Source organism: Mustela erminea, chromosome 6 (assembly GCF_009829155.1).
Source record: "Mustela erminea isolate mMusErm1 chromosome 6, mMusErm1.Pri, whole genome shotgun sequence".
In the NCBI taxonomy this organism is placed as follows: domain Eukaryota; kingdom Metazoa; phylum Chordata; class Mammalia; order Carnivora; family Mustelidae; genus Mustela; species Mustela erminea.
In genome coordinates, this window is record NC_045619.1 from 93,427,761 (window position 1) to 93,453,324 (window position 25,564).

A 25,564-nucleotide genomic window follows, 5' to 3' on the forward strand; every position below is an offset into this window, starting at 1 on the left:
GCTCCAGCTTGGTGGCCCTGGGGGCCATGGCTGGGCTGGGTGCCTGGGTTTGAGGGGGGAGCAGGGGTGTTGGCCAGACTTAGCATGGCGGTCACATTCAACTCCAGGCAAAGCTGAGAACAGACGGCCCCTGTGTCCTGGCGTTCTCGCTGCAACCTCGCTCCCTCTCCTCCCTTTCCAGTCCTCTCCTCCTTCTTCTTCCTCTGTCTTCCCTCACTGTTCTGTTCTTGTCCCTCTCTGCCTCCTCCACCACTCGCTCCTCTCCAAGGAGCCCTGAAGGTCACTGCCACCCCCTACACTCTCTTTCTCTACTCCTAGTGCCAGAGAACCAAAATATTCTCCCTGTTGGTTCCTTTCCTTCATCCTTTTTCATCTGGCGCCATTCTCGCGGCCAGTGAGGAAACCACCTGTTTGTTCAGTTACTAAATCGCTCTGTGCCTCAGTTTCCTCAACGGTACGAGGGAGATCGCAACGGTACCCACCTCCCAGGGTTGTGAGAATTTAAGTGAGTTCACATGTACCAGTGTTTCAGTTCAATGTCTGACGCATAGTGACCAGGTTGAAAAGTGTTAGCTCCCATCATTAGGGAGCCCCGGTTTTTGTGAGGGGGTCAGGCAGGGGAGGCTGGTGGCTGGTTTGCTCCTGAATTTGGGACCGCATGTTTCCCTCACCTAAGCGGCAAGCCACAGAGGTGGGTTTTCTGATGTCAGAGGCAGAAGGCTCAGCCCAGGGGAGTGGGGTTGGCTGGGATTTCTGAGCAGGTTGCAAGTGCCCTACCCCACCCCCCTTTGCAGCTCCCTCCCACCTCTGAGGGAGGCTTCCTTGGCTGTGTAGACTGCCCCAAAGTAGGTTAGTTGTTTCTTTCCTCCACTCCCCCTGAAGGAAATCAAAGACAGGCCTCAGCCTTCAAACTCCAGATTCCTGGGGCTTTCTCCACCATCCCGGACAGGAAGGAAGTGCTTTCACATATCTCTCCGAGATTCTTGGGCTGTCCCGTCCCTTGGGAGCAGTGCAGCACCCCCAAGTCCCTCTGCCCTGGGCTTGAAGAGGTGCTGCTGTGGGACAAGGGCCCGAGTGCTCCTCTCCCTTTCCCTCCCCCCATCCCCCACTCCCCTCCCTCCACAAGAGCACATCTGGTTTGTGAATCTCTCTCATTCCAGCTTTCGGAGTTTGCCAGCTGCTGTTTCCTCTGCTGAGTTTAGGCCAAAAGTGGGGGTGGGGGACAGCTGGGGGGGGAGCAAAGTGAAGGCCAATGGAGGGGAGATCGTGGCAGGGACATGGAATGGAGGGGAGGTTGGAGTGGCCAACCAGTGACCTCACGGGGCTATGAGTTCTGCCTTGGGGAGGAGTGGGGGCATGGACTAAGTCCATGTGAAGGGGTGGGGGTGGCATGGGGGCCATTTCTGGGCTCCAAACAGCCCATCTGCCTTTAGTCCCATTCCAGCCCCTTCTACGCCCCCCCACCAGCTCCCCCCAGCCAGTCTCGGCTGGCCAGGGGAAGAGGACCAGTCTCCGGCATGCTAACTAGGCTGGCGGGCTGTTTCCCGGGAAGACCTCACAGCTGGCCCAGTGGGGCAATGAACTCAGCATTATCCACCTCCTCAAGGGGCCTTTATTCCCTGCTCAGGGTGGGAGGTAGGGGAGGGGGGGTGAGCCTGGCCAGGCCATCCCTGATGTGTTTCCTGAACTCGGCTCTCATCCTGGCCAGGGGCCTGAGTGCAGTCCCCTCTGCCAGAGCTGGGGGTTAGGGAGGGAGGCCATCGTCTCCGTGTGGCCCTCCTCGGACTCTATCCCTCCCTGCTCAGAGCCCTGACATACTTTATTTATGCTCTGTCCCAGCCCTGAGCTCATTCTGCCCTGCATTTGAGTTAGTTGTGTACAGTTGTCTTCCCGGGGGGGGCTGGGGACCCCAAGGGGGCAGCTCACTCCTTCTCAGCACCCCAGTGCCCAGTGCAGCACCTAACACAGAGTTGGTCTTCAGTGCACACCAGCTGAATAGAGCTGGAATCGTCCACGGGCTGAGGAAAAGGTGATGATGGGCTGGGAGACTGGGAACCCAGCCCTGGGTGGGGACGAAGGAGAGCAGAGGACTTTTCTTCCCATGTAGGCCATGGTGATGGGGTTGGAAGGAATACCTCCGAGTGGGAAGACTGATGGGGACCGCACTGATCAAAAGTGTAGACTTGACTCACTTGTTTCAGTCCTAGTTTTGTCACTTGCCTGCCATGTGACCCTACCCTCTCTGGGGCTCAGTTTCCTCATCTATGAAATGGCATTATTAGTATTACCTATTTTGTCATATTGTGGAGAAGATTAAAAGAGATGATACATGGAAAGAACTGGTTTACCACAGTTCCAGCACATGCTGAGCCCACAATAAGAGTTAGTGTTACCATTCTTAATTCCTCCTTGAGGAAGGAGGTAGGAAATCCGAGTAGGAGCAGAGGAAGGCTGGTAGGGGTGAAGGCTGGGGCGAAGACATCCTGGGCTGAAACCAGCTCTTATAGGTTACCCTGGTCGTTCTCCTTCCTTGGATCTCCAGCTGTGGCCTCCTGAGCCGTCTTAGGTGCCTCTTATCTTGCACGCCATCTGTTGAAAGTCCTCCCTGAGGTTTCACCAGCAAGGGAAGCTGTGTCTTTAGAGAACAGAGGTGGAGGCTGGGCTTTTCCCCCCTCCGCCCCACCCCACCATGCCCTCCTGTACCTCTGCTGATACAATCTCCAAGTCACTGCTGTGCCAAGGGCACTGCCCACCCCCCAACACTTCCTGTCTGGGGGCCTGGTGGTTAGGACTTGGAGATGGGCAGGGTGATGGATTTCAGGGACTAGGAGCGTCCCAGAGGGCGCACTGAGCAGAGAGATTAAAAAAGAGCAGCTCTTGGAATGCCTGATTGGCTCAGTCAGTTGAGCGTGCAACTTTTGATCTCAGGGTCATGAGTTCGAGCACCATGTTGGGTGTAGAACTTACTCAAACAAAACAAAACAAAACAAAAAGGCAGTTCTGGGTTTCTAGTTGGAGAGAAGGGAAGATAAAGAGGAAACATGTCAAAGGCCTAAATGCACCTTCTTCACCGTCACCCTGTCGGCAAAGCTGGGGCTGCTGGTGTCTGACCAGAGCCACGCAGAACAGTAAGGGCTTTGACCCTGATGACTGAAGGAGGGACACACTGGACAGGCAGCATATGGGGCTGGATCAGGGGCTGTAAAATGTGTTCCCTGCCTCCTTCCCCTCCCCCTACCACAAGCACACAATGTTCAGGATCGACCCCCAGCCCCCTGCCACCCCTGGGCCCCTGGACTGCAGCTCAGAGTCTGGGCCACATGGAGACTGATGCTGGGGAAGGAATAGGAGCTCTAGGGGACTTTAAGGCCTCCATCCTTCACTTCCACCCTCATTTTCTTTCCTTACTCCTAGCCCCTAAGACTTGCAGCCCAAAGCAGTTTGCCTGCAGAGACCAGATCACCTGTATCTCAAAGGGCTGGCGGTGTGATGGTGAAAGGGACTGCCCGGATGGCTCTGACGAGGCCCCTGAGATTTGTAAGTACCTTTTCTCATCCCTCCCCCTAAACACCTTTTCCTTTTGGCCCAGGCAGTTTGGGATAAGGACAGTTGACCTCTAGCCCGGCGTGGACCTTGCTCAGTGATTGTTTGCCCATGACACAGCTAAAACTCTACCCCTCTTCAAAGTGCCCGGCATGGTGCCTGACATGCTCAGAAATGGCACCTCGGATTGCTTTGTTAATGGCTGCACCCCCAAGCCTGCCAGGGACTTTGTTGTCTGGGCTGACAGCTTTGCCAGAAGGAGAAAGCCTGACTTCCCTGCCCTTTGGCTCAGTCCTCTTCTTCCCATCTCGGAGACTTCTGACTTTTGATAAGTGCCCCCCAGGTCTTGCTGCGTCCCCTTCCTATCCTTACGCTCCCAGGCCAAAGGCCACTGGCTTTGCTTAGTCTCTGTACCAGAAGCTCCACCCCTGTGCGTTTCCCGCCACCCCCGCCTTCCCCTGCCCCAGTAAGTGGTGTAATCAGAGGCAGCTGTTTAAACTGGGAGAAAGGTCCCCACCCAGCCTTTACCCTGCCAGTGGGGGGTGGAGGACTTGCTGGCCGGACCCCAGAGTCCTGGGCAGCCGGTAGAGTCCTGGGGTCTCCACCTTCAGCCTCTCCCTGCTTGGCTCTTCTGGGCCATGATCTAGAAGACCCTGCGTTCCTAGGTCTGTCCCTGTTCCCTCTCATAGCTTTATCCTGCTCCAGCTCCGTCCCCTGTCCTCTCCCCATACCCTCACCCGCAATTATCAGGGGTAATTTTAGGGCCAGAAAGGGAGCCACCAGTTCTCTCTGCCTCACCCCCATACCCTGCCTTCGAAGGGTGGGGCCAGAGATATTCTGCAAGCGTTTCTATGGTGAAGGTGGTTCAGCCTGGAGTCTCATCGCTTCTCGCTTTGGGCTAAGTTCAAGTGCAGCCTGGAGTCTTCTTGACTGATGCCACCGTTATGCCCTACAAATGGGGATGCAGAAGCCCAACCTCAGACAGATGACCCCAGACACTCAGGAGCAAGCTCAGACTCAGACTCCAGCTGCACACTCCTCCCCAGGCACACGTGGGTAGACGCACGCACACGTGGGTAGACGCACGCACATGCAGACACTTTCTCTCTCACACACACTTTCACTCTCACACACTCTCTCACATATGGACCCCTATGTGGGGGTCCATAGGTCGTGGTCTGTCCCCCAGCCCCCCGGGCTTAGCCAGCATCCTAGTCTGCATGGCCTCCTTAGGCTTCCCTGAGGAGCTCTATCCTGCCACCCCAGGCCCATCATCAGTGGGCCACAACCTCTGATGCTTCCCAGATCCTACTATCGGGGAGGCTCTGGGGTCGGTCATCTAGAGTGGTGCCGTCCAGTAGAAGTGTAATGCAAGCCATGCATGCAATTTTGAAATTTTCTAGTAGCTACATTACAAACGGTAAAAGTAGAGGCACCTGGGTGGCTCAGGCAGTTGGACATCTGACTCTTGGTATCGACTCAGGTCTTGGTCTCTGAGTCGTGGGTTTGGGCCCCCACCTTGGGCTCTGTCCTGGGGGTTGGGGGAAGAGAGCCTACTTAATAAAAATAAAAATAAACAAAAACCAGAAAAGGTAAAAGTAGGTAGGTGAAGTTAATTTTAACTGTATGTGACCCAATGTATCTGAAATACTATTATTTCCGTATTTTAATCATGGAATATTGGTAATGAGATCTTTTGTGTTCTTGTGTGTGTGTGGTATTAAGTCCTCCAAAGCCGGGGTGTATTTTATATTCAGTTCGAACTGGTCACAATCAGGTACTCGAGAGCCACATATGGCTGTTGCTATGTGTTGGACAGTGTGGTTCTAGGTAACTTGGTCTGGCTTTCAGCCCCATGCTCCCAACCCTGGGGAACTCTGGGGAGGCGGTGTTCTCTAACATGAGTGCCTCCCCGCCATGGACTCTGTTTTCCTCGGCTCTTCCAGCCCTCTCACTTCTTTTTTTTTTTTTTTTTTAAAGATTTTATTTATTTATTTATTGAGAGAGAGGTAGTGAGAGAGAGCATGAGCGAGGAGAAATCAAAGGGAGAAGCAGACTCCCCATGGAGCTGGGAGCCCGATGCGGCACTCGATCCCAGGACTCTGGGATCATGACCTGAGCCGAAGGCAGTCGTCCAACCAACTGAGCCATCCAGGCGTCCCAATGCCAGCCCTCTCACTTCTAAACCTCATCCTGTCTCCTGAGTGTACAACATGGAGGTGTTGGGCTCCATGGGGACCGGGTGCATGGGGAGTGGACTCTGCAGAAGGCCCAGTTCTCCCCTCCCCTGGCTGCACGGCTCCCATCGGGAATGGTGTAGAAAAGCTCTAGGCCCCTGAGGCCTCCTGAGAAGGAAGAAGTGCAGGTGTCCGAAGCGACACTCTCTGTGTCCTCATCCCCACCCCCGGGGGGACAGCCGGCCAGACCGCGTAGCCGACTTGCTCATCTGGCCTTTCTGTGTGCCCGCAGGTCCACAGAGTAAGGCCCAGCGATGTCAGCCAAACGAGCACAACTGCCTGGGCACCGAGCTGTGTGTTCTCATGTCCCGCCTCTGCAATGGGGTCCAGGACTGCGCAGATGGGTCAGACGAGGGGCCCCACTGCCGAGGTAAGGGCCCTTCTGCCTCTCCTGCCCTGGAGATGGATGCCGGGAGTTCTCAGCTGTGCACTTGGTGGGTTTGGAGGCCCAGCATCTGAGGACTGTCCTCATACCTGCAGTGGGGATGAGGACCTTGTCCTGCTCTGGTTCTCCCAAATCACTGGGCCTTTGGGCTTGGGGCTGCTGGGTCAGCAGCCCTCAGGGATCAGTCTGGCCTGGGCACTTCTCTTCCAGCTGTGTGTGCCTGAGCAAGTCACTCCTTCTCCCTCTGGACCCCAGGATCTTGCCTGTAAAATGAGAGTTTGGCATCCTTTGTTTCATCCTTTGTTGTTGTTGTAAATAGTGGGATCCTGGCTTCAGATGGTTTCTTACATGAAAGCTGAGTATGAATAGGGAAGGGCAGATGCCGGCATTGGTGCTGGTGGTGGGGATATGGTGCTTGGATCACCTGCCTCCTGGCCAGTGCCCCCGAAGGCATTCCCCACCCCCACCCCTGTCCGGCTCAGGCCACAGGAAGTGCAGATCTTTGAGACACTCTCAAGCGGCCTAATGGGAAGGTCACCCAGACTGAGGAGGGGACTTTAGGAGGATAGGTCCCTTCCCCTCTGCAGCTCAGGTCACCAGCTCTACTGTTCTTCCCCTGAAGGCCCCTGTGGGCCAGGGAGAACCTGGGTCATTCCTGAGCAACAGGAGAGGTTTTGTCGTGAAGACAGAGCCTCAGGCCTGCGAGGCAGGGACCAGGGAATGACGACTTCCCCCTTCTGCTGAGCTCAAGGCCTCCAGAACCCGAGCAAGCTGCCAGGTGGGTGGCGTCCTGCGCTGGTACGCCTGTCAGAAACATCTGCCTGTGGGAGGGGACACATCTGGACCCTGTTCACCGAGGGCAGGGAGTGCAGAGCAAAGAGTTCGTGGGAGATTTGTATCCTTTCCTTGGGTCGAGTTGACATGTTAGGGATAGGACGCAGAGTTTGGGCCTAGGGGCTGACTTTAATAACCATGCCCATCGAATCTTATCGCATGGTATGGGTTCAGGTTTGTTTCCTTTTAATACTTTGTCAGCATCAAAAACAACAAAGAACCTCAAGAACGTAGGGTTTGAACTCCCTTCTCTGCTATTAGAGAGGTTGGGCCTCCTTATCCTCCTGCCATATGTCCAGAAGAGAAATTCTTTTCTAGATTTTCTTGAACAAACAATATTGTCCCCGCCCCCACCCTCACTCCTCCACCCCACTGTGTGGGGAAAGGCTGGCCAGGCAGCACCTTTGGGCTCTTCGGGTAGAGGCAAAGAGGAGAGGAAATAACTGGGGCCTGGCCCCCCATCCCAGCTCCTCCTGGCAGGCTTAGTGCCTCTAAACATCTTAGCATCTCGGGCAGCTCTCTCTCCTAGGTGGGGGGGGGGGGGGGAGTGGGGGTGTGAGGCAACCGGACAAAGGGATCTTTGTGGCCAGGCCGCCTGGCCCCACGCAAGGCCATTAATTGGGTCGCTGGTCTGGGGGGGCAGCCGCTCTCCCACCTCTTCCCCCTCCTGTTTCATTCCCTTCTGTCTCCCCTGTGGAAGTGGGTCAGTGGCAGGAGGAAGATTAGAGAAAGGTCCTGAGGGAACCAATTTTCTCCTCCTCCCATTTTCCACCTGGACCTTGGACCTTCTCTCTGAGGCCTCCAGGGATGGGCTGGAGGGGTGCTTCCAGACCAGAGCTGGGTTCCTGAGGGCAGAGACCCCTTCCCATGCCCACTCCTCACCGCCAACCCCGAAGCCAGCACTGTAGTTCCTGGGCAGTGCAGATAAGAGGCAAATGAAGGGACTGAGACTCACTGTCCTCCCTCCCTGCTGACCCCAGCAAGTGCCAGAACCTTCTCTTAGGGGACGGAAGGAGTCCAGAGCAACCGGAGCAGGGAGATACAGCTTCTAAGCCATAATTCACTATATTATATATGTAAAATATATATATTGGGCCCATCATATACCCTCCCTGGCTCTCAGTTTCCTCACTTGCAAAATATATTAGATGATTCCTGAAGCCTCTTCTGTCTCCCACCCTGCGGGCCTTGGAAGTGGTTTCCCAAGAGTTGACTGGAGTTGGGGGACTGTGGCAGTCTGGGGGCCTGAGTGCGTCTTGCCTGCCCCCCGACAGAGCTCCAAGGACCCTGTTCTCAGCTCGGCTGCCAGCACCACTGTGTCCCCACACTCAACGGGCCCACCTGCTACTGCAACAGCAGCTTTCAGCTGCAGGCGGATGGCAAGACCTGCAAAGGTATGTGAGCCCTGTGCCCGCTGGACCTGCTGAGGGGCGTGGCTGGGGGCGGGCATGGGGCGGGGCCAGCGCGGAGGAGGGAAATGAGGCAGAAGGGATGAGAGAAGGAGGCACCGCTCTCAGGCCTGCGGCACGGGGGGCGTGGCTGTGAGCCCTAACCCCTTGCTGTCACCAGATTTCTGAATTCCTCTTCAAATTTCGTACGTGGTGTATGTGAGTTTTCTTGTAAAAACCTTAAAGCATTGTAGGTAAAACCAAAGTCCCCTTTGACCAATCCTCTTCAGTTCTGCTCCCTTTCCCATCTCTGGCCATCAGCTCTGTTATCAGGTTGCTGCCTCTGTCTCCAGGCCTTTTTCTGCACGTTGGTATGCACGTATTTGCAAATAATGGAATTGAAAGCACTGTTTACCTGCGTGTGCTCTTTTCACGTAAATATCACACTGTACATTCCTTTCCTAAGTTTTTTTCACTCAGTGAGTTCTAGAGAGTTTCCCATATTAATACGCAGAGATCTACCTCGGTCTTTTAGAAACCACTATGAAGTATGACTGTTACCACAGTTTGCTTGGCCATCTCCCTGTTGGTGAGTGAGATGTCCCAATTTCTCTCTGTCACGAACAGTTCGTCCTCTTCTGTTTTAAATTTACCTCCCTGGGCTCTTTGCACAAATACCACTTTCTCAGGGAGGCCAGCCCTAAAATCACAACCCACCACCTGCATTCTCTCCCCCATCTCTGCTTAACAGTTTTCCCACCAGCCACTTCCCACTACACTAGCCCCTCTAACATATAGTTTACTTTTTTGTTTCATTTATTATGGAAATGCCAATATTTCATTTATTATCAGAATTTAAATTTCAGGAGTTTGAATATATTTTATTCATGGCTGTATTCTCAGAGCCTAGGACGGTACCTGGCATCGAGCAGGTCCTCAAGAAGTCTTTTTCTGAATGAATGGGTGACGTGCGTGTGTGTGGGTGTTTCTCTAGGGACCAATTCCAAGTCTGGACTTGCTAGGTGATGAAGTTTGCACATCTCTCCTTGTGATAGATGCTGCCAAATTGTCCTCCAAAGTAGCCATAAGGATGGACAGCCCCACTGGTGAGGTCTGAGGGCACTCACTTCCCTGCCCTCATTACACTGGAGATGACCGCACTTTTGCCCCCTCCCCGCAGACTTTGACGAATGCTCAATATACGGCACTTGCAGCCAGCTCTGCACCAACACAGACGGCTCCTTTACGTGTGGCTGTGTGGAAGGGTACCTCCTGCAGCCAGACAACCGCTCCTGCAAGGCCAAGAACGGTAGGTGGAGTCCCCTGCGGCCACAGCGATAGATGGCCCCCAAGTTGTTCCCGGGGAGGGGGGCGGTCTGAGATGTCCTAGAAGAGTCCCTGGCCACATAGCCCCTTCTCTCCTTCATCTGCAGAGCCAGTAGACCGGCCCCCCGTGCTGCTGATTGCCAACTCCCAGAACATCCTGGCCACGTACCTGAGTGGGGCCCAAGTGTCTACCATCACACCCACTAGTACGCGGCAGACCACAGCCATGGACTTCAGCTACGCCAACGAGACTGTGTGTTGGGTGCATGTTGGGGACAGTGCTGCCCAGACGCAGCTCAAGTGTGCCCGCATGCCTGGCCTGAAGGGCTTCGTGGATGAGCACACCATCAACATCTCCCTCAGTCTGCACCGTGAGTCGCTTGCTCCCGGTCTGGAGAGCAGGGGAGGGCAGGCAAGATAGGGCAAGCTGGAGCCTGCCTGAGACAGAGATTAGATGGGATGACCCCTGTCTGGGGCAGGAGTCTAAATAAAAAGCCCTTGACCGAGACCAAGGCAAGGGGCTGCACAAAATGACACCTATTTGGGTGTCAGGGGCAGACTGATGGCTCTGCTTCCTTCCCTCTCTCTGAGCCAGGTCTCTAGATGGCTCCTGATTTTTGGGCCAGAGCCAAGGAAGAGGGCTAAGGGAGCCACAAATGGTCAGTCTCCAGAGACCAGGGACTGTCCCCTCTCAGAGGGAAGAGTGTTCATTAGACCACAGAGGGGCTTTCCCATGAATCAGGAGCCAGGGTAAGGGAAAGAAAGGGCCTGGAGCCCAGGCAGAGCCTTGCTAGGTTGTGGCTGAGGGCAAAAATGCCAGGGGCTGGCCGGGTCTGTCCCCTGGCTCTGTTATTTTCCTTGGGGACATCATCAGAATGGACCCACTGCTGCAGGGTGCGTGTGGGGGTGGGGGTCCTCAGGCTGTTTGGGGGGCTTTGTGGCAGTGACTGAGACCAGGAGAGGAGCAGAGAGCACTGGGACCATAGGATATTTTAGGACCTCTGGGATGTTTCCATTCAAACTCTCTCCCTGGGCTGTACTTTGCTATCTTAGGGGTGGAAGCAGGGGTACACCTAGGGATGGGACCAGGGCATAGACCACTGCCTGAGGCAGCCCTGCTCATGTCCGATGCTATTACATAAATGAACAAAACATCTGGCACCATCACGGTTCCAGGAAGCACACTGCAGAGATGAGGGGGAACATCTGGCCTTGGTTGACCTGACCCCCTGGGAAGGAGGGTAACTTGATCTGTGACCTTGAGTAAATCAAGGTGTGCCTGCTTTGATTTCCTCATCTGCATCATGGCTTTGACCTTGCCTGTCCAGAGCAGATCAGTTGAAGTGAAAGCAAGAGGTAACCCATAAGGTTTAGAATTGTGAACCTTGGGCCTGCTAGAAGATCTTGAAGTTCTTCATTGCCTCCCTGTATGATGATCACCACAGGAAAACAGATCCCAGGAGGACACACAGGCTTAGTTCTGGACTAGCAGTGGTTCCTGAGAGCCCTCTGTGGCCTCATCGTCTGGTCCATCTCCTCCAGAGCGTCCCAGGGGTGTCTCTGGGCTGTTGGTCACCAGAGCTCACATGTGACTAGACATGTCTTTCTTGGAATGCCAGGCTGGGGGCTGCCACGCTTGGTTGGGCAGATCAGGGACCCCAGTGGCAGCTAGGGTAGCACAGGGCGAGACCCCATGAGACAGCTGCCCTCTCCCTGCTCCTTGTTGTTGGCCCCACCCAACAGGCCTGTCTGGGCAAACAGCTCTGGCAGCTCCCTCTTTGGCCCTGCCTCAGGGCCAGACGATGGGCTCGTGGGTAGGCGGCTGGCGAGGGCACCCTGATGGGAAACTTCTCGGCTTTTGCTCTGGCCTGGCCCCTTCTCCTGCCTTCTGCCAAAGGAGAAGCAGGAAATAAGCTCAGGAGGGTACCCCTCCCTTGGCAAATAGAGCCTTGCCTCCCAGTCGGCTAGATTCATTGGGCCCCTCTGGGGCAGAGTCCAGGAGGCAGGGACAGACCAAGGTTCTGGGGAGGGAGATTAGTCGGGTAGATGAGTGGGTTCCCATTGCCCCAGCCTCTGTCCCTCCTCCCCGCCCCCACCCCAACCCCCTTGCCGCCTGGTTGTCTGGCTGTCACCCTGAGGATAGTTGTTTTGCTCTCATCCCACAGACTAATTATGGGCCCTGGGATGAGGATGTCGGAAGTGTCTCTCCCCTAGCACCCTCCCCCATCCCTTGTTCAGCCCCTTCCCAGGAGAAGCTGAGTGGGCTGTCCTGGGGTGTGCGGGTGGCTGATCCCAGGCACTCACCTGTGCAGTGGGCTGCTGGCCTGTAATTAGCTCCCCAAGGGGGGATGAAGAAGAAAGGCTGCTGCTTTCTCCTGCTTTCTCTCTGCCTCCTAGGGGAGCTCTCCCTGCAATCATCCCGTTCCTGGCTATGACCATGACCTCCACTGCCCCTCTGGGAGGGAGCCCCATGCAGGAGGGAGGAGTCTGACAATTGAGAGGTGCTGGGCCCCAGAGGCCAAGAGGCAGAGAGAGCCTACTTGCTGGTGTGGGAAGAAAGGGGAGCCTGCCCCAGAGAAAACTCTGGTAACAGAAATAGAATAGAAAAAAGGAAGGAGGCCAGGAAGTGAGCCTGTTTCACATGGGTCCTAGGGCATGTGTGCTCCAGACCCGCTCGGAGTCCTGAGAGCCCTCAGAAGGCCCCTCCAAGACCCTGCCACGCTCAATGGTCGATGCAGCCTCCAGGAGAGGCTCCGTGGAGCTAGCATGGGGTTGAAGCTCCTGCCTTTTCCTGTCTTGATCCCAGCTCCTTCTCTCTGTTTCTACTCAAGAGTTGGGGAACACTTTCTGACCCACTTCCTCACATGTTCTGGAAGGGGGTGTGCGTGTGTGCGTGCGTGTGCACGTGCTTTCCTCCCTTAACTGAGCCCCGGCTGCCAACACTTCTTCCTCTGTCTGTGACTTTCACTGGCCTGGACCGGGGCGGGTGAAGAGGGGAGCTTTGGGGGCTACGTCCTCACCCCTCCTCCTCCCTCCTGGGATGCATTCCCAGGGCCCATCCTCCTTTCTGCCACTGTCCCAGCAGCATGAGGAGGTCTCTGTGGATTCTGATTCTGGAAACATGGTAGTGAGAGCCCGAAGACCCTTAAGGAGGACTGAGACTGACCCCTCAGTCTGGTACTGGCTTTCCCAAAGCAGGGATGCCTTGATTTTCGGTGGTATATGGACATGCATGTTTTTATTGTTATGGTTATGTTTTTATGTAATACCCATTAGGAGACTCCTATAACTAGCACATCAAATCTATAATTTCATAGATGGCTTAAGATGCAGCAAAATAAGAGACGTGAGCTGACGTACGGTAACAGTAGGTAAATGATAGTATCAGCTGTATATAACCATGGCAAGCATTTTGAAAGTGATACACAGAAGACTGAAGTTGTGGAAACTGAGACCCAGAGGGTTCAGTAGCCCTGATAGTAGCAGAGCCAGGCCCGGCCTGCCTCCTGTGCCTCTCACCACTGACCACTGGCTCAGGAAACCGTAGGTTCTGCCCAGCCCCCTGCAGGGCTGCCCCTGGGCAGGGCTGCGGGTCAGGTCAGTAGACTGACCCACCCTCCCAACCCCGCCAACCCCATCCCTGCATTGCCTTAGCTGTGCTCCTCTGACCTGTCTTCCCCTGGCTTTGAGGATGTTTTCCCCATAAAAAGAATGAGGGCAGCCTGCAGAAATGGGGCCCTGGGAAAGAGTGTGTGTGGGGAGGGAAGGTTCTGACGCTGCATGTAGAGGCCTTAAAGGAAGGAAGTTTTGCTGAAATCACTTAGGGTGTGAGGGGATGCTTTGGAAGGGCCCTCTGGGGTCCTCTGGTCTCTTCCCTGCATCATGCCGCATGTGGGAAGGAGCGGGGAGGCAGAAAAGGCCCCCGAGGCTACAAGCAGCAAAGTTGCGAAATGAGTCCCCAAGTCCAGCTGGCCAGCTTCACTTAGCCCTCCCTCTTTCTTTGTGTGCCTGTGTGTACGTGTGTGCTTAAAATCACAACAGGAAATGGGTAGTGATGTGTCTAGAGGGAAGGCAGGGGTAGGCAGAGAGTAGCCCCCTGAGTCTGCGATGAACTGACTTCCGCGGCTGGAAGGGGAGCCGTCTTCCTCCGGAGCTGGGCGGCCCAGGCCCTCTCAGCATTCCCCCCTATGCATATGGAACCCTTCCAGATTTTATGTGTGAAAGCCAGCCACCCCCCCCCCTTGGCCTTCCTCACCCTCAGGGTGTCAGAATCCTGGGGGGCTCTCGCCAGCACACCCTTTGGCCTTGCGCCGCCCATGCCCCGGTGCTTCTTCTCCCTGCTCCTGCCCCAAGTTTCCAAATCATTTCACAGCCCTTCTCTCCTCTCCCTGGCCGGGGCCAGCCCGGCGGCCAGCCCCGTGTCTCCCGGCTCAGCTCCAGCCTGGCCTCTCCTCCCCCGCTGTCTCCTTGAAGCTGCCTCTCCACCCAGCCTGCTCCCAACACAGCACCCCCCCTCCCTGTTTTCAAGCCACAGGAAGTAACTTAAGCAAGAGATATGCGTTTTAGAGCCCAGCAAGGGTTTCTCAATAGTGGGAAAACCCTGGTTCCGATTCTGAATCAGAGCTGCAGAATCTGGGCATCTCATCCCCGGGACCAGGACGGACCGCCTTTGTGGACCTGGGCCAGCCAAGGGAAGGAGCAGGGCATAAGCCTGAGGCCAGAAGTGCAAGCAGGGCAGGAAGGGAGCCCCGGAGACAGAGATGATGTGCCCTGGCCTTGCTGGAAACAAGAGGAGCTAATGTCAGGACTCGGCAGGAAAACAGGAGCATGAGGACGTGCCATTTGGCAGAACTTCCACCAGGCCTGCCTGGCTATCTCTTACCTACTTGCAAAGTCCCCAGACTCCTGGTCATCTTCCCCGGGCCTCTCTCTCCCCACCAGCCCTCAGGACAAGAGCCCCTGAGTGGCTCTAAGAAGGAAGAGGGTTACCAGACAGATGTGCTCCCCCACCATCTTGGGGCGTCCCAAGGCTGGAGAATGAAGATCCTGGCAGTCGAAAGGAAGGGAAAAAGTGATGTCCCAGCGCTAGGACAACAGAGTGAGGACTCAGTGCTCAACAAATATTTGTTGAATGAATCAGTGTATGTGTGTCAGACACCGGGGACAGAGATGAAAGATAGCACCTTGCCCTCACAATATTTGTAGTCAGGTAAACAGGCTGTGATAAAAGGAGTGACTGGGGCTTATGGGAGTTTGAAATACAGAAAGCTTTCTTCTGGGGGCCTGAGCTGAGTCTTGAAGAATAGTAGGTGTTAGCCCCACACTGCCCACCTGGAGGGGCCGCCTGTAGTTGGGAGGCCACAGGGCTCTAGCTGAAGGCACAAATGGTAACTTGGTGGAGAAGGTAGGGAAGAATGGGGTCGAGGTGAGGGAGAATGATGGAATGAACCACAGCTCCCATTTGTGGAGTGTTAATTATGTGCCAGGCCCTGTGCTAAGTGCTATTAATGTACCATCCCATTTTACAGATGAGCAAACTGAGACTCAGACATTAAGTAACTTTCCCATAGTCCCATTTTACAGATGAGCAAACTGAGACCCAGACATTAAGCAACTTTCCCATAGTCCCATTTTACAGATGAGCAAACTGAGACTCAGACATTAAGTAACTCTCCCATAGTCCCATTTTACAAATGAGCAAACTGAGACTCAGACGTTAAGTTCCTTTCCCATAGTCCCACAGTTGAAGGCGATATACCCAGGATTCAAACCCACTGTTAGTGTCTGGACCTGGTTGGGTCCAGAACAGAGCAGAGTGACGGGAGAAGTGGGGAGGTTCCTGGAATAAGGACCAGAATGTGGTGTGTTCACTGGGGATGTGGTTAAAGTGGGAATGGGGTTCATCCTTGCTCATCCTTCCTCATCTAGGGACCTCAAGCCCTGTCCTATAATCTTTGGGCATATGGATGCATTGCAGGGTATTTCCTCTGGACACAGAGGCCCCCTTCCTCCCCCAGATTTATTTTAGGGAGAGTGACTGGAGTCCTGCAGCTGAAGTGAGGGCCTTCTTGGGAATGGTGGGGCAGGGGATTGTTTTTGGAAAAGGAGCCACTGTTTAGGGAAATGCCTCTTGAACAATGTGAATAGTAGAGAAGTCGAGAAAAATTAGAGTTATAGGGGTGCAGAGTGCTGAGCATTGGTGGTGGGGGGAGTGCAGGGAGGACTATCAGTTATAAATACACACCCCAGGTCTATTCTGGAGCCTGGAAGTGAAAGTCTTTTGTGACATCACTGGCAAGCTGTGGTCTGTCCTCTGACTCTCTAACTGTCCTCCTAGTTTCCTGGCCTCCTTCTCTATGCTGGAATCCCCCAACAGTGTTACCCCAGACCACCCCAGACCCTTCCCACCCCATAGCATTCTTCCCCTTAGGCTTACTTGAGATTCTCCTGTCTTCAAGAGCCCCTCTGGAGCATGCTCTGGGGTCAGCCCTGAGGAGGCTGGGGCTCAGGGGACAGCTGCCCTCTGAATGAGTGGTTGCCAGAATGTTTAGGTCTTCTGGGGTCAAACCCGGGAGTCAACTTGCCCCCCATGCCATGAGATAGGCCAGTGGCCCAGACACTGCCCATAGTGGAGCCCAGGAGGGAAGGTGCCCTCTCTTAATCTGAGCCTATCTGTGTACACTGGCCTTGGATAGGTGTGAGTGGCCGTGTGTGTGTGTGTGTGTGTGTGTGTGTGTGTGTGTGTGTGGTGGGGCGGGCAGAGGAATCTGGACTTTAGGAGAGAGGAAAATAATGTGGAGGGGGGTTGGATAACAAAGGATTTTTGCTTGCGACTAATAGTCTCCAGCTGCAAAAATACCAAAGTGGAGGCCAGGCTGGGCTGGGGACTCCCGTTCTTGCCAACTCCTCACCGGCCTGCTGAGTGGGGCCCTGCCTGGCCTTTGGGAGGTGGAAGGGGAGACCGGCCAAGGGTAAATAATCTAGAGCAAGGACAAACCCTCTGCCTTCTCTTCTGAAATTGGCAGGGAATCCCGGCCAGGAAGGAGTCTCAAAGGTCAACGACGTCCTGGGGGCGTGGGGGGCAATTGTGGAGCTGCTCCTGGGATGGGAGGCATTTGATGTCTTCAGATTTCTTCCTCCTTCCTTCTTGCTGAGGGAAGGGTGCATGGGGAGCAGGCCCAGAGTGTTGCCAGCCCTGAGCTGGGCAGTGACTCAAGGAAGCCTCAGGAAGTTAGAGAGAAGGACACTGCTACACCAGCTGGTGCTGGGAAAACGGCTTCCAGTGAAGTTGCCTGGCATGCCAGCAGCCCCCCAGTGTGCCCACCAAGTAAAGGGCACGCGGGCCCGATTTGCCTTTCAACCTGTTTGCCTTCCCACCTACTTGCCTGCTAGAGGCGCGACGCCTGGGGCAGGTCACCCCCAACCCTCGCCTTTGGGGAGTTTGGGCTTCCTCTAGAGGCGGCCTAGCCACATTCATTTTAATCTGTCTTCTCTGTGGTCACAGCAGTGTGGGGCAGTGTGATCGCCTTATCCCAACACGGAGCCCTCTTCCTACGTGGCCCGGGACCCACATTTCCCAGGCTGCTCTGCCCCTCTCTTCCACTGTCAGCAAGATGGGCCAGTACTAGGAGCCCAGAGGAGACAGTGGTTGGGCTTGGGGGTGCGTCAGCAACCACAGGGGCGTTGCCTCTTCCCTGTGACCTCCTTCTCCGGTCACCTTGAAGGGAGGCTTAACAGGGGGGACCTGAAGAGGAAACTAATTTGATGAGAGCCCCGAATTGGCTCTTGCCCTTCCTCCCGCGGCCTAAGTCCTGTGACTGTGAGTCAGTGTCGGGGCCTAGCCAAGTTCCTGGGGAGCCATGTTCCTGTTCCCTTTGCCCCCACCCCCACCCACTGTTAGGAAACAGCCCCTGAATCCCTGTGGGGAGGGGGGAGGATTAGAGAGGGGTGGAGTAGAGCGCCTCGTTGTTACTATACGTACAGCTCTGTGGGGGCAGAATCATCCCCACTGGGTTTGAGCGTGGGTAGTGTGTGGGAGTAAGTTGCAGCCAAAGGCAGGTGGTCCACAGATCTCTTTACCTGGAGTGCAAGGCAGGGGTCCCGAGGAGTCATGTCTTAGGAGATTCCCAGTTTGCAAGAGGCATTACCCCTGGTGGTGGAAGTTGGAGGGGGCGGAGTATGGATGGGAACCAAGGGGTCTTGGTTCCCACACAGAGGAGGCCAGCAGGGGTCCCTGTCCCCAGATTTCAAACACTGTCCATGCCCTCTCCCTTCCCTCTTCAGGCCTTTTTAGCCTCTTCCATCTCCCCCAGAGCTGGCATAGACTGAGTGTAGGCACCTGGTCTCCATTCTCCTCTCGTCTTCACTTTTCTGAAGCTCCCCTTCTTTGTGAACCATGCCTCAGTTTACCTTCAGAGTCCTTTTATGGCCCTCCTCCTATGTTCTCGGTCCACCAGCCTTATATCTTATTTTCTGCTCCTTCCCACCCTCCCTAGGATAGGAAATTGAGCAAGAGGGACACTGAAGAAGTGGGAACGGGGGTGAGTGGAGGAAGTCTGGCCCATGTCACTGGATACCATGGGCCTTCCCTTTTCCCTGTCTATGGGCGCCGTGTTTGACATACTTTTCTCTCAGATTGAATTTATTGATGGTGTACCTTGCTTTCCTTTTTTTTTTTTTTTTTTAAGATTTTATATATTTATTTGACAGACAGAGATCACAAGTAGGCAGAGAGAGAGAGATAGAGAGAGGAGGAGGCAGGCTTCCCGCTGAGCAGAGAGCCCGATGCGGGGCTTAATCCCAGGACCCTGGGATCATGACCTGAGCCGAAGGCAGAGGCTTTAACCCACTGAGCCACTCAGGCGCCCCTGTTTTCCATTTTTAAGAGTCACGCAGCACATACTAGTCTGGCATGAGATAAACTGACTTACCATATAATGTTGAGGCACATCCAGCCAACATCAAACATGTGTGATGTTTTAGTTAGCCTGAGTGCTGGTATCTCAAGTAAAAGCATATTTAAAAATACTGGAATAAGCTAGGGGACCTGTCCTCCCTGCCTTTTGGGATTCCAAGAAGACGGTCCCACTCAGGGAACGGCTAGAGCTGGGGAAGCCTGTCCATCAACTAAGCAGCCATCACAGACCCAGTGTCTCCTGTGTGCTGGCCCTGAGCTCTGTGTGTGGAGCAGGGCTCTGTGGGGGGGGCAGTCAGACACTTTTCCCTGGAGAAACCAAATAGGTTTCTCAGACACTTGTCTTTGGAGAAACCAGATAGAAACCAGATAGGAAAGATGGCAAAGAATACAAGGTAAAATGTGCCTTTGCCAGGAACTCCTATAGGAGCTCAGAGAGGAGAGATGGTTTGTAGCCTCCGTGGTGAAGGAGGTCACCCCAGAGGAGGTGGACTTCCAGGGGTGGGTTCTGCACCAACAAAGGTGGACATGTCTGCAGGAGGACCTTCCCCCATAGCTCTTTCACTCACACTTTCCAGACGTGGAACAGATGGCCATCGACTGGCTGACGGGCAACTTCTACTTTGTGGATGACATCGATGATAGGATCTTTGTCTGCAACCGAAACGGGGACACATGTGTCACTTTGCTGGACCTGGAGCTCTACAACCCCAAAGGCATTGCATTGGACCCTGCCATGGGGTAAGAGGGGCAGGGCGAGGCTGTGGGGGAAGGGAGAGTGCCCGGTGCTCAGAACCCAGTTAACGTGCCCTCTGCCCACAGGAAGGTGTTCTTCACTGACTATGGGCAGATCCCAAAGGTGGAGCGCTGTGACATGGACGGGCAGAACCGCACCAAGCTGGTGGATAGCAAGATCGTGTTTCCTCATGGCATCACGCTGGACCTGGTCAGCCGCCTCGTCTACTGGGCTGATGCCTACCTGGACTACATTGAGGTGGTGGACTACGAGGGCAAAGGCCGGCAGACCATCATCCAGGGCATTCTGGTGAGGGCGTAGCTTGTGCCGGGCTGCCATCCCTTAGGCCTCCCAGTGAAAGGGAGGCTGACATGGGAATACGTTTGCCTTCTCGTGGGAAGTGGGGCGGGCGTGAGCCCTTCAAGGAAGGGAGTGGATATAGCTTCTACTCTGATGGAAACAGATCATATTAGAGACACCTTGTACTTCCCTTTTCTCACTTGATCCTTACAATAACCACTGGGAGAGAAGTGGGCAGATGGCTCAATTCCCTTTTGGCATGAGAAGAAGCAGGGTCCAAAGAGGTTAAGAGATTTGCCTGAGGTTACACACCTGGGAAATAGCACTGGGACCAAGTCTAGAAGCCCTTCCAACTCGGAGATGGCACCTCCCTTTTGGGACCATTAAGGTACCCACCTGTCCCTGTTAGCCCTGGACGTGCCATAAACCAGCAAATCCCTTTATCTTGCACAAGCTGGAACAGTCAGTTCCCTTGGATAGGTTTTGTGGGTAGCGAGGGCTGCTACCTGGCTTGCTTGGGACCAGTCTGTCCCCTGAACCTTCCCAAAGCTGGGGGCTAGGATTGGGCTAAGAATGTCCTCCTATGGACAGAGTTTAGGGCCCAACTCCTATTCAGTCCAAAAGGGGTTCCATCCCCCACGGAGTGCCTGAGCCTGTAGGGGCCATGGTTCCTGCCCTCTAGGGGTTTGAGCAGAGTGGATGGGGTGAGACCACAAATCACCGGTCAGTGGATAATAGCCAGAGAGATGGAGTGTGAAAAGAGAGCCTGCATCTGGTTACAACACCCCCAAAGTTCTTCAGAGAGAAGATGCCTTGTGAAGGACCAGCAGGATTTTGACAAGTAAAGATCTCAAGAGACAGAGGAGACCGGGGGAAAGCATGGAGTTAGACAGCTATGGAATGAACTGGGGAGTGCAAATATTGAAATTTGGATGGGACGGCGAGGGGCTCTCCAGGGGCAGAGGGAGGATTCCCTTCTCTCATGCTGACCTTTCTTGCCTGCCCGTCTCAGATTGAGCACCTGTACGGCCTGACCGTGTTTGAGAATTATCTCTATGCCACGAACTCGGACAACGCTAATGCCCAACAGAAGACGAGCGTGATCCGAGTGAATCGATTCAACAGCACTGACTACCAGGTGGTCACCCGTGTAGACAAGGGTGGTGCCCTCCATATCTACCACCAGCGGCGTCAGCCCCGGGGTGAGTGGGGCCCCGCAGCCCCTCCGTGGACCTCCTGTGGGAATGGCTCGTTCTCTCATACCATGACTGCTTCTTGTAGCGATCCATCCCCGACTAGCTCCCCTGGCCCCCCAGCTTCCCCTGCCAGCCCCTTCTGCCACTCAGCCTCTCTAGATCCCACCTCCATGGAGCCCCCGCACCCAATTCTGCTCAGGACACAGGTTGCGCCTCCCAGGTCCCTGGCTGCTCCAAAGTCGCAGCACCTGCCCACGGGCAGTGGTGTGACTGTCTCCACTGACTGCAGAAACTGTCCCCTCAGAGTCTGAAGGCTAGGTCGCGGTGGGGCGGAGAGATCCCAGTCGTGTGGCTTCTAACAGGCATAAAGGCCACAGCAGGAAGGAGTGCAGTCAGACTCCAGGAAGCCTTCTTAAAGTCTCGGCACGGGGGCTCTGGAGGGGCCTGACTAGCTCTCTCCCCTGCCTGCAGTGAGGAGCCACGCCTGCGAGAACGACCAGTTCGGGAAGCCGGGCGGCTGCTCTGACATCTGCCTGCTGGCCAACAGCCACAAGGCACGGACCTGCCGCTGCCGCTCTGGCTTCAGCCTGGGCAGCGATGGGAAGTCATGCAAGAGTGAGTGAGCGGGCAGGGCGTGCGTGTCTGCTGGCATGGGGCGGGACCCTGTCCTTGTCTGCCTCCCCACAGCCTGGCCCTTTCTGTCTGAGATGCAGAGAAATGAAGGGATTTACCCAACATTTTGCCTCGAGTGAGGGGCCGAGACAGAATTTGAACCCACATCCAAGAACAAGGCTTTTCCCGTTATCCTACTTGGGCTCCATAACAGACTGTCCACTGGCCCATTCAATTCATTCATTCATTCATTCATTCACTCAACAAATATCTCATGAGCGTGGACTCTGCATCTGGCGCTGTCCTGGCCATGAGAATTCTGCAGTGACAAGACAGTTGTCATCTCTGCTTTACGGAGCGGAGCGTAGAGTCTGGCAGGGCAGACAGACGGGTAAAAATAACTTCAGGTGGTACCTGGTGTTAGGAGAAAAACAGAGAGGCACCTAGACCTGCTGGTGACAGTGAGGGCTCCTGCTGGGTCAGAGTGGTCAGGGAAGGCTTCTTCATGGAGGGGGGATTTGAGCCGAGCTCTCCATGAAGTGAGGAGCTGAGTCGTGACCACCAGAAAGGCAGGGCCCCTCTGGCAGAGGGGATTGACAGAGCCAGCTTCAAGGCTGAGAAGGGCACAGCATGAGTGAGGGGAGACAGGAAGGAGAAGCCAGATGCATCCGAAATGGGATGAGGAGCTCTTGATGACTTTCCAGGAGAGAAGTGATGTGATGTGCTTCGCGTGTGGCAAAAGATCATGCTGGCTGGCCACTGGGTAGAGGACAGCAGGGAGTGGCGGGAGGCTCCTGGGGTGTAAGCGAGGGGTGATGTGGCTTAGAGAAGGAGGGGAGCAGCAGGAGTGGTTCAACGTGACCAGATTCCAGTGTATCTAAGCCACTTATTTGACTCACTGAGCAGTGAGCACCTAATTGAAAACCTGATCCTTGTTGCTCCTGCCCCATTGGCAGACCCCACCCCACCCAGGGTGCTGTCCTGGGCTTTCCTGTTTATACATCTGTCTGTGTGACCCAGACCCCCTGTGACCCCCATCTCCCCTGACCCAGGAGAGCTGGGGCATTGCAGCCCCTTGGGCCATGGCCCCGGAGGCAGGGTGGTAGTGTGTGTGTGTGTGTGTACATGTGTGCACCTGACTTGTGCCACTCCTTGCACCTGCCCTAGAGCCAGAACACGAGCTGTTCCTTGTCTACGGCAAGGGCCGGCCAGGCATTATCCGGGGCATGGATATGGGGGCCAAGGTCCCAGATGAACACATGATCCCCATTGAGAACCTCATGAACCCCCGAGCCTTGGACTTCCACGCTGAGACTGGCTTCATCTACTTTGCTGACACCACCAGCTACCTCATTGGCCGCCAAAAGATCGATGGCACTGAGCGGGAGACCATCCTGAAGGACGGTAAGGGCCCCCAAAGTGAGGGGCATGCAGGTGGGATACCCAAGGGATGCCCACTTGGGACAGGAAGCGATGTGAGGCCTGGGCATTGCCTTCTCAGTACCCTCTCAGCATGGAGCGTCCCCCACTCACTGGCTGGCTGGGCCGGTTGGCATGGAGATGAGGGGACAGACAGATTGACCCCTGTGTGACCCCCTTCTTGGCTGAGCCGAAAAGAGGCTGGAGGATGGATGGGTTAGGCAGTGTGGGCTGTCTCTGCCAGTGCATGGGAAAACTCGGGGTCTCTCTGCCATTGGCTCTGCTCCCTGGAGCTGCACGCAGGACACAGCCCAGGAGAGGCCCGAGACCTTGAATAGAGTAGCCATACCAGCCCACGGGTGCTCACAGAGGGCCTGTGCAGCAGCCCGCACAGCCACCAGAAGCTGCTTGCTCACTTGTTCTGGGAAGAGTCTGTTTTGGGAGCTGAACCCAGTTTTTCCGTCCGAGCTGCTCGGGCAAAGCAACAGTACGTGATCTGAATCTGTGTGGAGCCTCTGAGCTCCTGAGTTCTGTCCATTTCCTGCCAGGCATCAGGAATTCCCAAACCTGCCCTTGGGCCCCCAGGACAGGGTTCCCTAAACCAGGAATCTGGCTGATGCGTTACTGCTCCTCACCCCCCAGCCCCAGTCCTGCTCATAGAACCTCAGCAGTCAGCAATCATAAGACTTTAGGGAAATCAAAAGTCACTCATCAGGAAGAGATTGGGGTTCCCTATACCCGGGGAGCTGCTATGGAAACTGGAGACGAACCCTTGGCTAAGTGGAAAATCACTTCCTGATTTATTCGTTTTGTTAGCTCAGGACTTTTGGGCGTGGGATGTTGTGTCACACGGGTGCCCAGAGCCACACGTACGTTGCTTCAGCTCCCCGGAGCTCAGGCCCAGGTCGGCCCTCCCGCGAGAGCTTGCATTGGCTGCACGGGTTTCACGGGGTGCGGGCCAGAGTTCTGAGAGCCCCTAAGCCTCAATACCGTGTCCCCAGATCCTTTTCCAGCCTCCCAGCCCATCCCTCCCACTGTTGTGGGCACAGGGTACTCCCTGCCCCACTGGGCGCCGGCTCACTCTGAGCCAGGCCATGCTAATGTTCCTTCGAGGCCTTCTGTCATGGCCCCCTTCACTCCTTGCAGGAATCCACAATGTGGAGGGGGTAGCTGTGGACTGGATGGGGGACAATTTGTATTGGACGGATGACGGACCCAAGAAGACCATCAGTGTGGCCAGGCTGGAGAAGGCTGCTCAGACCCGCAAGACGTTAATCGAGGGCAAAATGACACACCCCCGGGCCATCGTGGTGGACCCACTCAATGGGTGAGTCTGTCCAGGGCCTGCGGGCAGGAGGAGCCAGAACGGGGAGGTGAGACAAGGAGCGAACAGGGGAGAGCGGCCCAAGTGCAGCGCTGAGGCAGGAATCAGAGGCCAAATGGGGGAAAGGTGCCCCATCTTCAGGACAATGGGAGTGATGCCTTACGCACATACAGTTCTGGTCCTGTCACTCCCATCTTGGGGCCCTCACGGGCTCCCCTTGCCCTGGGAGTGAGAACCATGTCTTTATCAGGCCTGGGCTCCTGCAGGATCTGCCTGCGTCCCCTTGGCCTCATCTGCAGCTCTCTCCTGCCCTCGGAAGCTCTGTTCCCACTGCCCGCCATCTGTTCCTCAGACACCCCAGCTCTTCCTGCCTCCAGGCTTTTGCTCTGGGACTTGCTTTGCCCAGAGCTCCCAGACATTTGCACTCTAGCCTCTTGTCCGCATTCACACCTAGGCTCAAATGCCGCCTCCTCAGAGAGGCCTTCCCCAGCTGCTGCCCAGTCCGCTCTCTGTACCTTCACCCTGCTTCGTGTCCTGCCTGGTTTTCCTCAGCCTCCAAAGTGCGTCCCTTTCCAGTTGACTTATTTCTTGTCTGTACCCCGGGGTGGGATAGGACCTCCAGGAGAGCAGGGGCCTTGTCTCCACGGGGTCCCCGAGTGCCAAAACTGTGCCCAGCTCTCAGCACTCGACAAATGCTTGCTGAGTGCAGGAAGGAATGAAATATGGGAGCAAGGGGTGAGCAGGCAGGAAGCCCCCGGGAGGAGCTCTGGCATTGCGTACATGGATTGGGATCACACAGGAGGCGGCCAAAGGCAGTGGTGGCCCGTGTGGAGGTGCACACCAGTGTCCTGACCAGTCACTGCCCACAGGTGGATGTACTGGACAGACTGGGAGGAGGACCCCAAGGACAGTCGGCGAGGGCGGCTAGAGAGGGCCTGGATGGACGGCTCACACCGAGACATCTTTGTCACCTCCAAGACAGTGCTTTGGCCCAATGGGCTGAGCCTGGACATCCCAGCAGGGCGCCTCTACTGGGTGGATGCTTTCTATGACCGCATCGAGACCATACTGCTCAATGGCACAGACCGGAAGGTGGGCGGGCACGCACCTGTGTGCGGGCATTCATGTGTGTGTCGCTAGGCTTGTGTGTGGAGGGGGCTTTTTTTTTTTTTTTTTTAAGATTGTATTTGAGAGAGAGAGAGAGAGAGAGAACGAGCAGGGCTGGGGGCAGAGGGAGAGGGAGAGGCAGATGCAGTCTCCCCACTGAGCAAGGAGCCTGATGCGGGACTCGATCCCAGGACCGTGGGATCATGACCTGAGCTGAAGGCAGATGCTTAACTGACTGAGCCA

The 25,564-nt window shown here is 55.4% G+C and overlaps 1 protein-coding gene and 1 long non-coding RNA gene across 2 annotated transcripts in view; one reads left to right on the forward strand and one right to left on the reverse strand.

The window, feature by feature from the left end:
- The window catches only part of LRP1 (LDL receptor related protein 1), a 78,801-nt gene that overhangs the window by 5,675 nt on the left and 47,562 nt on the right, over nt 1-25,564 (forward strand). The window contains exons 2-13 of the mRNA XM_032348723.1: nt 3,415-3,537; nt 6,013-6,150; nt 8,274-8,393; nt 9,568-9,696; nt 9,821-10,084; nt 19,206-19,368; nt 19,450-19,672; nt 20,676-20,865; nt 21,331-21,474; nt 22,639-22,875; nt 24,037-24,217; nt 25,084-25,306. Of these exons, the coding sequence (XP_032204614.1) occupies nt 3,415-3,537; nt 6,013-6,150; nt 8,274-8,393; nt 9,568-9,696; nt 9,821-10,084; nt 19,206-19,368; nt 19,450-19,672; nt 20,676-20,865; nt 21,331-21,474; nt 22,639-22,875; nt 24,037-24,217; nt 25,084-25,306 (2,135 nt within the window). The remainder of the gene's footprint in view (nt 1-3,414; nt 3,538-6,012; nt 6,151-8,273; nt 8,394-9,567; nt 9,697-9,820; nt 10,085-19,205; nt 19,369-19,449; nt 19,673-20,675; nt 20,866-21,330; nt 21,475-22,638; nt 22,876-24,036; nt 24,218-25,083; nt 25,307-25,564) is intronic.
- LOC116593961 lies at nt 1,599-12,320 on the reverse strand. The gene is made up of 3 exons (XR_004286994.1): nt 12,018-12,320; nt 4,342-4,492; nt 1,599-2,635 (listed from the first exon to the last, which is right to left on the reverse strand). It is a non-coding gene; the product is annotated as an uncharacterized LOC116593961 (long non-coding RNA).